The 13854-nt window shown below is 32.8% G+C and overlaps 1 protein-coding gene across 1 annotated transcript; it reads right to left on the bottom strand.

Moving 5' to 3' along the window:
- Positions 1 to 291: 291 nt before the first annotated feature.
- LOC132727635 (protein asteroid homolog 1-like) lies at positions 292 to 12862 on the bottom strand (the record flags this gene model as incomplete). Its single annotated transcript, XM_060713207.1, has 2 exons — positions 12648 to 12862; positions 292 to 1589 (listed from the first exon to the last, which is right to left on the bottom strand). A coding segment is annotated over exon 2 (1213 nt), but the record flags the coding sequence as incomplete, so codon positions are not given.
- Positions 12863 to 13854: the final 992 nt, after the last annotated feature.

Genomic DNA, 13854 nt, shown 5'->3' with positions numbered 1-13854 from the left:
GAATGTAGACTTTCCCCTTTTTACATCAAAAGCCTTTATTTTAAAAACCCCGGATTTTAAAATTTTTTTTCCCGTTTTTTTTCTTGTTAGGATAGGCCCTTCCCCCCAAAATTTAGAATTTTTTATGTATTTTTTTCGTTTTTTTGAGCCTTCTAGGCAAAATTTATGCCGAATTTTGTATTGAACGCTTTTGGGTCCTTTCCCAAATTTTTTCAGGCTCATCCAAACTTTAAATTTTTTCAAGGACCCAAATTTTTTTTCAGTTTTCTTTTGGGCTTTTATACAAAAAACTTTTTTCCCTTTTTGGGGGCCAATAAAATGCTTCTAAATCAAATAGAGTAAATTGTTTTGAGTAACGATACATATTGACAGAATATTCAAACTGCTCTGCTTGAGTTAACTGCCCTGGTTTAGTTGACTGCTCTGGTTTAGTTGACTGCTCTGGTTTAGTTGACTGCTCTGCTTCAGTTGACTGCTCTGCTTCACTTGACTGCTCTGCTTCAGTTGACTGCTCTGCTTCACTTGACTGCTCTGCTTCACTTGACTGCTCTGCTTCACTTGACTGCTCTGCTTCACTTGACTGTTCTGCTTCACTTGACTGCTCTGCTTCACTTAACTGCTCTGCTTGAGTTAACTGCTCTGCTTGAGTTAACTGCCCTGCTTGAGGTAACTGCTCTTTTTTAGTTAACTGTGAACAAATGTAATCATATGCAACCTGTCCACTCACAAACTTTTCTATATATTTTGCAACATCACGGATATTCCTCTTTGCAAAACTCATCTTTTTTCCTGACTCATTGGGGTAGTTTAGGGTAATACATGAAGGGTTGAAAAAATCGTTTCCAGTTAATGTTGCAAATACAGGAAATATTAATTCGTCATTTTCCATCTTGAACAAATCTTTAAACACAGCGTCTCGTCTGTAAAGTTTGACCGGTATGTAAAAACTGCCATTTATATCCGTTTGCTCTTTTGTGATCATGCATTCCATTGAAATTGATCCACCTTTTAAATCATACACGTAGAAATCACTGTCATTAGTCACCACAGGGCATTCATATCTGCTTGCTAAAACTGCGATTTCCTTATCAGCCTCATACACGGTGGCAATGTGAGGAACCTTCAGCTCATCAAGAATTTGATACAAAAGAGGCTTTGATAGTATAGGTAGTATTTCCTTTGTTTTCCATTTCTTAACTCTATTGAATCGCACATCTAGACGTTTTAGAATCGTATCCAACTTCATATCGTCTGGGTCGTCTGCTCCATCAAATACCACTATTGGTAAGATCTTACATTTCAGCAAGGTATTGAAGAAGGCTCGACATTTTGTATAAAAGTGGTCATAATTTCCTCCATATATATTCTTTTTTTCAAAATGATTGTAAAGGAAATATAGTAAATTCGAGCCATCAATTACTAGCTTTGTGTCTTTAAGTTTGCAATCTTGAAAATACTTGTCTTGATGTTCCTGAATGTATGACCACAGACCCTTCACCCCCATTATATCTCTAACTTGTTGGAACTTTCACAGCTTATCAAATTCATCAAAGGATGTTACTCAAAAGCTTCTATCCGCTTTAGTTACTCTGAAAGGAAAATGGAAGTATCAGTGAACAGTGTTTTATTAACTTGAAATTTCATTAAAAATCTTTATTTTCATCAGATACATACGGTAATTGTTTACAATCAAAATGTCAAGTAAGATTTACGGAAATGCGGCTCAACAAATTGATTTATGTACACCCTAGTATCACACTGGCCATAGCTTTCGCAGAAGCGGTGGGTCTACCGGTGCGGCGATGGAGATTTCGTCGCAGAAGCGGTGGAAAAACATGGCTGTCGGATAGTTATTTGCTGGTGTCGGTAAGTTTATGACTTATTTGTTAGTTATGTTTTTATGTTCTACTGATAACACATAGTGAGACTGGAGCCCACATATGTACTCTTCCAACTAATTACACGCATGGGGTGCAAATCATGACCAGTTATGCAAACACTTCTGTACAGTTTGACGAGGGGACGCCACTTTTGCCTAATTTTGTTTATAACACTACATATGTACTCAAAACTACCCCTAGATACACTGGCATCGCATCGTATGTATGATAATTACACAAAACAACCATATTTTGGAACTTTTGGAAATTGATATTACCATTTTAATAAAAGAATTGACAAAAAATGATTACAACGCAGACGGCGGTGGATTTGATTGCAACGCAGTGCGGTGGGCCCGATATCATTTAGGCCTTTTTTTTTAACGTTAAAGTCACCGACACTTAGGAGTTGAGCACCAAACACCTAAAAATACAAATGAAATATATATTTGTTAATCCTAACACATATAGTTGTTATATATATCAATGAAAGTAAATATACTCTTTTTTGAAAACAAAATGACTCTCAGATATGCTGTATATAAATGCGCTTTGAACCAGCCTTGCTATAATCGGAGTCATTCGGGATAATGCAGGTTCTCACATTCATAGCGCACCTCATTTAAATACGACAGAGCTGAGTGCCACGCTTGAATTTGTTGAAATATTTTGTAAATAAATAAACCGGCGATAGTTAAAAAATTTTCACATAGTGTGTTTGTATATTGAAGATGAAGCGTTTATATTGTTGAAAAAGAAAAATATGATGAAAATATATAATAAGTACCAGTAATATATGTTTAATAGATGACTCGTGTCACCTGTTGATAATGCGAAAATATTGGAAATAGAATCAATTGCAAGGTGATTTGAAGGATGTGCGATTTTTTTCTAACACATTTTTTAATCTTGTGTATATATTTGACGTATAAATATTTACTTTTTCTTCAAAACGGCATATATGTAAGTTTTATTGAAATATATGATAAGTATATGGGCTGGAATTAATAAATATACAATTATTAGGATTTTAAAGCAGCACGCCTCAATATTCATGTTTATTTTCATGAAAAGTTTTGAAATGTATTTATGTTTTACTTTTACCACGGTACATGTTCCTCCTTGTTAATTTGTGTCATCCTCAGTAGAGTTAAAATACAAACATAGAAATTTGATTGTTAATGTCTGGCAGAGCCAGACATCTTTATTGTCTAAGAATAGATTATGATATAATCAAAAGATTAATCAGAAACTTCAAATACGCTTTCATATCGAAAACAATTGTACCAAACGTTATAACAATAGATGACACAAAGTTGGACAACAAAAAAACCACCAAACTGTCCAACCGAAGGAGGAACGACAGACCGTGAAAGCAACGAAAACGAAAGAGCGACAATTTAAATTCTGACTTAACAATTTACAAACAAAAATATACGACAATTTTGAACGCGTGCATGTGCAATTCGCTTATAGGCCAATAAACAACATTTTGGTCTACCTTTTTTGTCAGGTATTTTGTAATATTTTATTTCAAAATGCATTCTATACTTTTTTATATTACATGCAGCATATTTATAGCTTTGTACACGTTAAATAAAAATTTGATGTAATTAAATGTTAACATGTAAAGTTATATAAAAAAAATGAAATAAATAAAATAAAAAAATAGATAAAGCAATAAAGCTTAAGTTAGTGTCACTATCAACAGATCTCATCTCATCTCATCTATCTATGTATTAAAATTTTATCACAAACTGTTCATAGGTAAAAAAAATAAGGTTCAAAATATATTTATGACCAATGTGTTAGTAATACGTAGTTAATGATGACTCTTGTGTGTTAATCTACAAAAACATTTTGATTTGTTAAATTGATAGATTAAATTCAATATACGAGTTAATGCCATATAATTAACATTTCAGCGATACATAGTTAACATACACTTCAATATGTTGAACTAGTGTCCAAACTGGGATTTAATTTATCAAGACATTTTATAAGTTAAATGAATGCATAGTTTATAAAGAAAATACAAACTTTAAGTATTTTTTGATTCAATTTATAAGTTAAAATTACCATTTAAGCACTTCATAGTTAACATACACCCCAATATGTTAAACTAGAATCTAAAACATGGATTGTTTATAAAAACATATTAATAAGGTGCATGATGCATAGATTGAAAATAGAAAAAAAAAACAAGATAATTTTATAATTAATGTATACATTATAATTAATTTTTAAACAACCCATACATAGAGGATATTGAATAAGTGTAAGTTCAATACTGAATTTATTGCACGAGTTGAATAAAATTATATTATGCGAGCCTCTGGCGAGTGCAATAAATTCAGTAATGAACTTACACTTATTCAATATCCTCTATTTATCACATACCCAAAATAGAGACCGTTAAACGTGAAATAAGAGTCATTTTTCATTGACGCGCCTATAGTATAACGCTAACATTTAGCGCGTCTTTACACTATGTTAGCATAACGCTAATGACGTCACGTCAAAATATATGCACGGCCGTGCCATACCATATTTATGGAGTCGCAAAATCGACACGGGTGTATGAGTTAGCATACACCCCAATATGTTAAACTAGTATCTAAATCAAGGATTGTTTTATAAAAATATTTATAAGGTACATGATGCAAAAAAGCGTATATTTACTTTCATTGATATATATAACAACTATATGTATTAGGATTAACAAAATATATATTTCATTTGTATTTTTAGGTGTTTGGTGCTCAACTCCTAAGTGTCAGTGACTTTAACGTTAAAAAAAGACCTAAATGATATCGGGCCCACCGCACTGCGTTGCAATCGAATCCACCGCCGTCTGCGTTGTAATCATTTTTTGTCAATTCTTTTATTAAAATGGTAATATCAATTTCCAAAAGTTCCAAAATATGGTTGTTCTGTGTAATTATCATACATACGATGCGATGCCAGTGTATCTAGGGGTAGTTTTGAGTACATATGTAGTGTTATAAACAAAATTAGGCAAAAGTGGCGTCCCCTCGTCAAACTGTACAGAAGTGTTTGCATAACTGGTCATGATTTGCACCCCATGCGTGTAATGAGTTGGAAGAGTACATATGTGGGCTCCAGTCTCACTAGGTGTTATCAGTAGAACATAAAAACATAACGTAAAAATAAGTCATAAACTTACCGACACCAGCAAAAAAACTATCCGACAGCCATATTTTTCCACCGCTTCTGCGACGAAATCTCCATCGCCGCACCGGTAGACCCACCGCTTCTGCGAAAGCTATGGCCAGTGTGAGTATTAAGGTATTAAGTACAAATGTACTTATTAACACAATTTGCTAACTACTTTTTGTCTTAAAATGTTCCAAAGGACTAACCACTTTGGAGTCTAGGACCTTACAACGTGTACGTTTTTAAAAGATAATGCCAAATTTATATATGCTCTAGACATTTTATATACAGATTTTGTTTAAAAGGAGGTGTGTTTCCTCTAAATGAAATCATTGTTTCCTATGTTTGCACTATTTTTATGAATCCAGGTCGATATGTTGGTAGGGCATATCTCCAAACTTCACAGGTGGAAGCACTTAGAGGTAACAGGGTCAAAAATTTATTTCATCATAACCAGGAATAACAAAATTAACTGTGCCATAAAATAAACCTTCTTCAGCTTTATAACTTTACATATATATATGTACTTACGGATCTTATTGACTTTTGACTTGGAGTCTGTTACGTGCGTTGTAATACGCGACCTGATTGGACGATAGACGGGGCACAAAAAAATGAATCTGCCCAACCAATAAGATCGCGTGTTACAAGGCATGTAACAGACTCCAAGATGGCTGCGACAAATAAAAAATAATGTGAAACAGAAACAAATCGATATATTACATGTATTGATAATCGTTGGACATGAATTAGGTAAACTGTGGAATTCTAGTTCTTTTTATTGATGTTAATGATATGCAGCGATATGCCGCCGCAATGCGCCTGAGTCACCCCGTGTCCCACATTGTTTGGCAAATGAGCCTAGTACACATTTCACTATTTTGATAGTGGATTTTTGGGGAGGCTATGCCGACCCAATGTTAATAACCGTCCGTCAAATCTTACTGCCGCGGTAATCAGGTCAAAAAATAGTACCTTGATTTTTTCTAAGCTGACTCATCACTCATCACAGACATTAACAATATGAAAATATTTTCATTCTTTAATTTCATATCTGCAATTTGTAAAGATAATAATTCTCTGAAAAATTCTTGATTTTTGTTTAAATCACTACTCCGTGACGTCATACTGCCGTGGTAATCAGGTTTAGGCAAACGTACGTCTGTAATAAATAGTTCTGGTATGAAAACCCTTCAAAATAATAACTTTATCAATATTTTTTAGCAAAAAGCATAAATGAAAATTTATAAGTAAATGCTTTAATTTAGTGGCAAATATTCTTTATTTTTTTTTTTGATAACAATTTTCCAATTACTACGCAGCGACCAGCTGTTTATGACGGGTCATTAACTAGAACGTTTGTCAGGAGAAATGTCTGCCTTGATGTTATTTAATCTAAGGAAAGATTCAGTAATAAATACTGGAACCAATTTCCAAGATATGGGGGCTGGGCAGCACCGCCTGACATAAAAGTGAATTATTCTCAGTTGAAAAACTAGCATGTAATTGTTTAGTTAACACTATTTTTTAGGTATTTTTATCTTTTTCTATCTCAAATCAATATATACATTTACACAACAACCTCTGACTATTATTTACACCCAAAACACAGAACTCTGATCATTATTTACACCCAAAACAAACACACATCATTTATCAGCCACTTATACGAAATATCTTTCCACGTATACGTCTTTCATACGAAACAAAACAAGACACCTGGCGAGCCCAAGCTCTAAACAACTTATGACCAAACAAAACAATAAAATCACCACAAAATAAAGAACACAAAAAATGAATATTTTTACAACTCTAAGATACAGTATAAACCACAAACATTCATCCAACAATATTAACTTCACACAATCTAATCAGCATCAGAAAACAACTTAAACTAAAGCACCCAATATTTACATATATCCTCAAAACAAAGCAGCAACTAATATAACCTTGACAATACCAAACATTCAACCAATATCAACCAATTATATCTTCACAAATAGATATAACTCAACAACCTAAACAACTAATTACAACCAATAAACCCTGATCAATTAAGATCACCACAATTAATTCAACCACTTCAACAAACCAACAAAACTCCCTACAAAACAGCAAAATTCTTTTATTAACAAAAAAATAAGCCGCTAAAAACTATCAGCGTGTCTATCCTAACTGATGTAAAATCTCTCTCTAAACGCGCATATTTGCTAGCTTAAACGATTTGAACTTTAAACATGTATACATATTTTACACTCCCAGCAACAGGTTTATAAATGAAACTGTACATTGAAATATGATACACTTCAGTGTATCGCTGACTCGTTGTAAAAAAAAACTATGTACAGTAAAACTGTATGATTATTCTGACAACGTTGCAACACCGTTTTCTCAATATCATGCATGTTCTTTTGTTGTTATAAACCATTTATAGTCCTTAATATTTTTTTAAAGACAAATAATTGTAAACTGTCGCTTACATCAGAGACATGGATCATGCTTGCGTGATAACTAAGGAAAACTAACTTATTAGTACACCCCAGGAGGCTGTACGCGTAAAAAAGCTCATAAACCGCTATATCATATAGCTGTTAGTAAATATTTTGCATACATTTAACTAAAAATTCACTGATGGTGATGAACATATAGTTTGAAAACATTATATTCTTGAACCATTATCGCCGAAAAAAAACTATTTAACTACAAAACCCCTAAGGACCCTCCGACAAAATGACAGCACAATATTACATTTTACATTAGCAAAATAAAAAAAAAGCAATACTTATATTTTCATCTTACATAATTCATTAATCAAACTTTTAACATAAAAGTATTTTTGGCAATTGACAGATCCCTTCTCTGATCTTTTATTTGTATAGGAATAAATTTAAACATGTGCTCTTTTGTTTAGGGATATTTTGTAGTGAAATTCTTATATATTCACTAATCTCATAATTAGAATTAGACAGGTCAGGGATTTATACAACCAGTTGTTTAGTTAACTAAGCTCATTTTAATATCAATTGAAACAATTAAATATTTGGGGTAAAAAACATGACCAAAGTACCTAGTAGTAGGTGTTTACCCGGTGGTGATCCCATTAAACTGATTATAGATTCGAATTGATTAGAAAACACAAATAGAAACATGTGTTTCCGTACAACAAAAATCGAAAGTAAAGTGAACAGTTAATTGACAGAAATATGTGGTCAAATATGTTTTAACAAGGAAATAATTATTTCAGAGAAAGACGCAAAGATCAGTATGACCCCGTATTGTGTAATTAGAAAGTTTATTCAATTCTAGGGCATACATCATAATTTGATAGTCCATGTGTAATAAAATTCAAATTTTCAATACAGATTATGAGGTACATAAAAAATATTAAAGAATAAGAAGCTTTAATTAAAAAACAAAAACAAACAAAAAACAAAACAAAAACCCGCATACATATACAAATAACTTACAGTCGAGCATCGGGAAGTCATTAGCCTATCTTACGAAACTTTAATTTGAAAACGATATTTGCGCGCGCTGAAGTGATTAATGTTTATTTGAAAAATAAAAAAAAGAACTTTTATGTTTGTGTTCTAAAAATAATCGGCGGCATAAGAGGAATTTCTTATTCATTTTACAACACTTGAAAAATTACTACAGAAAATGTGTTGTTGTTTTTTTGTTTTGTTTTCAACAAAAGTGTGTGTGTTTTAAGTTTATTTATACTCGGCGCCGGAATAACCATATGTCCGAGATTATAGCATCTGGGACATCTTTTTCAAGCAGATTCTTCCTGGAAGCCCATTCTTCGTTCTTTGGTGGTAAAGGAGACGACAATACCGTCAAGGCATCAACTTTCTGACTGACGACAACAAAAACGGCATCTTTTAGCGCCAAACCTCCAGAGTAAGTCAAGACAGGTCAACCACTCACCTCTGGTACTTATGATGACTTGACTATGACCTTCCGTGTGCCTTCTCCGCGACGTGCACGCCTCTGGAGGGATTTGGAGAAGTTTCAACAAAAACTTCCAAAACACGCCATTTATAACACCATTCATAGCACTGACGGCTTCGATGTTCTCATCTATTTGCGGGAAATGGTCGACAGGGAAAACCCTACGTTATAACCGCACACCCTGTTAACAACAGATTTTCCGCAGTATATATTTCAAGCTAGTGAGGTTTAAAAATTCACGTAGACTCTATCGATTAACTACCATAAGTTGGTTGAGTGTTGGCGGTAAAAAAAGAAGATATAACTTCCTGATCAATTTTCACTTAGGTTGATTCAGTTTTGAATAAGCTTTGCAGATATGTATTTTTTTCAAGAAATATTTAGCTTTAATATTATCCGACGCCGTCAGTAATGAAATGGGAATAATTTTCTGAAACGTGATTTTATTCGAGATTTGCTTCTGGAGAAGACAACCTTTTGTCCGTAGAGCATGAATATTAATACTCATCACAAAACAGTATTGTGACGTCATCGTCACGGCATGTAATCATTTACAATGACAATTGTAAAAATAGTGAAGAGGACTTTTAATTAGTTTTATTTAAATAAATGATAAAAATAGCAATAATTAACTACATGTATATTTATTTTGTAATATTGACATGTTCAAATACTTATAAACATCTTATATATATGTTATATTAACATAATATTATCATGTCAATTCAACCTGAAACATTGCAAAACTCATCATCATTATCACATGTATTTAATTAATGTACATGTCCGCAATAGAACATGTGACTTTTATGTTGTTATTTGCTATCGTATATATTGTTGTATTTCAGCGTCAGACCTTGAGATTTTTGAAACATACTGTTTAAGTTTATCCTTTGTCACATTCCTCCATCGTTCCTTACAGCTGACATTTTGTATTATTGTTTATTTTTAAGTTATTTTCCAGATTTCTCCGCTCAGCTGTTTTCGTGCAGTCATCTTCTTTGCAAGTGCGCATGCTCCGTGTCGGGTCATAACTCATTATGCGGATCATAAATTTTCTGCGGACCCCTTTTTCACCGGGTCAGTGTTACCTACGGCGCATGCCCAGCATCGGGTCAAAGGGACCCTCTGCGCATACCCCGGGTCAAATCAACGCTAAACTTCAGTTGCGATCCAGGTTTCCTAGAGAGCAGCCACGCTCTGATTACTCTCAGAATTTAAATAATTATTTTTGATAATTTCTTCAAGTTTCTTCAGAAATTTAGGTACTAAGAACTTTCTGGCATCATTATTGCTGATTAAATAAATTTTCCATAATAAATTTTTGTAGGAAATTAAATTTAAGAGCTTTTATTAAATTTTCACACTTTGCCATTTTCGTCGAGGTCTGTCAGCTTAGGAAGTTAAGATACTGTTAAATAGTTAAATATTTGTTAAGTTTTCTCTAATTCTATTAATTGTTATTCGCTCCTTAAATAAATTTACTTGTTGAGAATCAAATAACGTTTGTTATTTTCTGGTCGGCTCGGTCGATCGTGACGTGCGCTCACCCGCTACCAGGGGAGAGTCTTTAGTCTACTCGCTACCAGGGAGATATCAACGCCTGACTACGCCAAGAAATAATTAAATTAGTCCAGTATAGTCGGTCCCTTATATGAATATTTAGACTTAGTCTTTGCCCCACCCGCGCGCACGTCGCAGTATCTTATTGATCTCAATTATGGTACATCTAAACGTGTATAATTTTTATGTTCAATAAAAATGTTGCATCACTTGCAGTTGTTATTATCATTCAATATTATTAAAATGACATAAAGTATTTATGATGAACAGTCCTAGAATATTTTGATAAGGAACCGTCAGTTGTAAAATGTTATTGATATCTGATAATGAACAGTCGTCATACTTGCTGGTATGTCATTTATTTTTTTCAAAATTTGCATGATTAACAGTTCGAATGTAGACCTCAATGAAATGTTCTGGAATATTAACAAAATGAATAGTCAACCACATTAACCATATATATGAATGCTTGAACACAACAGTAAGGATAAATAGCGCAATGTGCATATCTTTTTATTTTGGTTGCATATTTTAAGCAAAAAGAAAAGAAACTATAAGTCTGAAACACTCTCTCATAGCCTCCCCATCAGTACATTCAGTGCTTTGATTTTTATTTGGTGGCCACAAACTGATACTACCACCTGTGGAGCCCGCAGGGAATTGGTACTCGATTAATTTTTGAGGCATGGAGAAGCACCTGACCTGTTTTCGGTACATTGAGGAGCACGTGATCTGTAAACCGTACATGATTGGTTAAATAATCTTTTCGAAAACATATCTAAATACCGTTTTTCGATACGTTACAGATTCAGCTAAGGGGAATTCCACCTAATTAAGTACAAAACAACACTATTGCGTGACAATTCTATTTTTCTATATCATTTTTCCGTTTTTAAGGTGGAAAAACTAACTTGATGTGTTTGAAAAATATAAAACTTCTGTGTTTACTTTATTTTTTTGCACGGAATTATTCATACAATGGTATTTAACTTAAATCCAAACAAGAGCTATCACCCAAGTGACGAATGCCCCTGAAAAGGTTTCTTAAGCATTATAAAAAAAGAAAACAGAATGAAACATACTAATTGCTGATTATTGAACTTTGTATTATTGTACCTGTTATCTCTCATTATGATAGCATGAACCTTCAAAATATAAGTGTGACCTTGACCTTTAAAGAATTAAGGGACGTGGTTCCTGGACGCGACAGAATGTTGTTATGAGATAGACATTTGTGCCAAGTAATTTCAAAATCCCTAAATGCATGACAAAGTTACAGTCTGGACATGATTGTTGTGTAATTGGGGACACACGGACGGACGGACGGACATGAACCTTAGCCGCGACACATTATAGTCTCCAAGACCTTCTTCTTTTGATCGATAATTGATCGATTATTGTAAACTATATTCTCGATACAAACGTTTTTTTTCAAACTATGTTGAAAAGAGGTAATTGAAATATCTTTAAATTATTAAAAATCCCTCTTGAACTTGTATTACTATTTGATTACATGTTAATTTCCTTAGCATAGGTTAGACCTTGGGAAAAACGTCAAGAAAATTTATTTTATAGAAAGCGATTTGAAAGTTCGTGGCATTGCTCAAATCAGTACACGCCAAATCAAATAAGCAAACGAGAAGGAAGGAGGTTTACTGTGCATAAAGTTATGATCGATGGGGCAGCTCCATTTATTTTTGAAAATTCGCCCACAGTTTATAAAAAATATTAATAATAAATAAGCAGTCGTCAGCAAACATAACATTTCCCTTAAATTGCTACTAACTACGAGATCAAAAGGCAACAAGGTATTCTTCGAAAATTGTTAAATTATGAGGAAATTTCAAGGTTTCTAAATATGTTTTGAGGGATAATATGATAGTACATGTGTACTTCTATGAAAAATAAGAAAAAAAGTATTCAAGTATAAAAACAAAGAAGTTTTTCTCTGTTTTGTTCTTTGTATACAATGCCTAAGTAGTAAAAAACAATTTAAGACTAATTTCATAAGGACGCATTTAGATGAAGACACCTAAAGAAAACAAAAACAACAACAAAAAAACAATCACTTACTTGTAGTTATAACCAACTATTTCGTGCATCGTGCATACAAGTGTGTGATGTTGTAAGACTAAAAGATGTTAAACCATCCCCTGAATCCAAAACAAAGACAAAATTTGTCTACAGTTAAGCAGGCTTGTATCCTTATTTTCATGACATTAGGGTCAAACAAAAAAAATCCTATATTTTCAGAAAATGAAAAATTTTCTTACAATTTTATTGAACGTTTAAAATATTTTCTGAGAAAAGAAGAGATGAACCTACTTTCAATTCAGAATCCGGAAGTTAATTATTCTATTGCTACTCTAATTAATCGAGCATCATATCAAAATACAATATAAAAAGTATTTTTTACATGTGGGGGTAATGAAAGTATCCCTGTTATGAATAACAGGGAATATATTTCAAAATTGCGGTGTTTTTTTTTATAGAAGGAAACTTTGTATAATATTTTTAATATGCTAATTGTGCAGAAAATGAGGATTCCTTGTGAATTAGTGTCAGGAGATGTTGAATATTTTTTGCTGGTTGTGGCTAACTTTTATTTTGGTAACTGATACCACGTACCTTAATTACACGGACTTTATTTACAATTAAAGTCCGTGCTGACACGTTTTAAGACAAACGTAATAAAAAAGTTAATACAAGAAACATGACAATGACAAGAAACCAGATTTTCAACAATAGCTACTGCAACAATTAACAAAATACCTTATCAGGTGAATGTAAAAAAAGGTCAATGTCATTTTGGAATTTCTCAATATGATGTTTTGGTTGGACCAAATCAATCAGTAGGCACGATGTGTAAAGAAGACGGAGGCTATATACATTCCGTTGTAATAATAAGTAGCTTAAGGATCAATTTTGATTTACTCGTTACAAGAATATCTTTTTATTTTTTCTCGCTTTTCGTTTTTTTTTAATTCTGTATGTGTTCAATTAATAAAACTTTTTATTATACACATTATATAAAAATACACCCAATGAACTTTCAACATCTTGATCCAATTTTATAAATTTAGCATTGTTTCCAAAAAAACCATCTCAAATGCATATCGCTCTAAATATAGCGTTGTTTTCATTTTCAGGGTCCAAAATATCTACATCAAATGCAAATCGTACTTACTCAAGCGTCGTTTTCACTTGCATTGTCACAGTTCAATATTGTACTTTTAAAAAGAAAGTTCTGCCATTATGTCAAAAACTGTTGTGAAATGCA

This window comes from Ruditapes philippinarum, unplaced genomic scaffold (genome assembly GCF_026571515.1).
Source record: "Ruditapes philippinarum isolate M1 unplaced genomic scaffold, ASM2657151v2 ctg4707_1_1_1_1, whole genome shotgun sequence".
Taxonomy (NCBI): Eukaryota; Metazoa; Mollusca; class Bivalvia; order Venerida; family Veneridae; genus Ruditapes; species Ruditapes philippinarum.
This window is presented reverse-complemented; position numbering and strand designations above follow the sequence as displayed.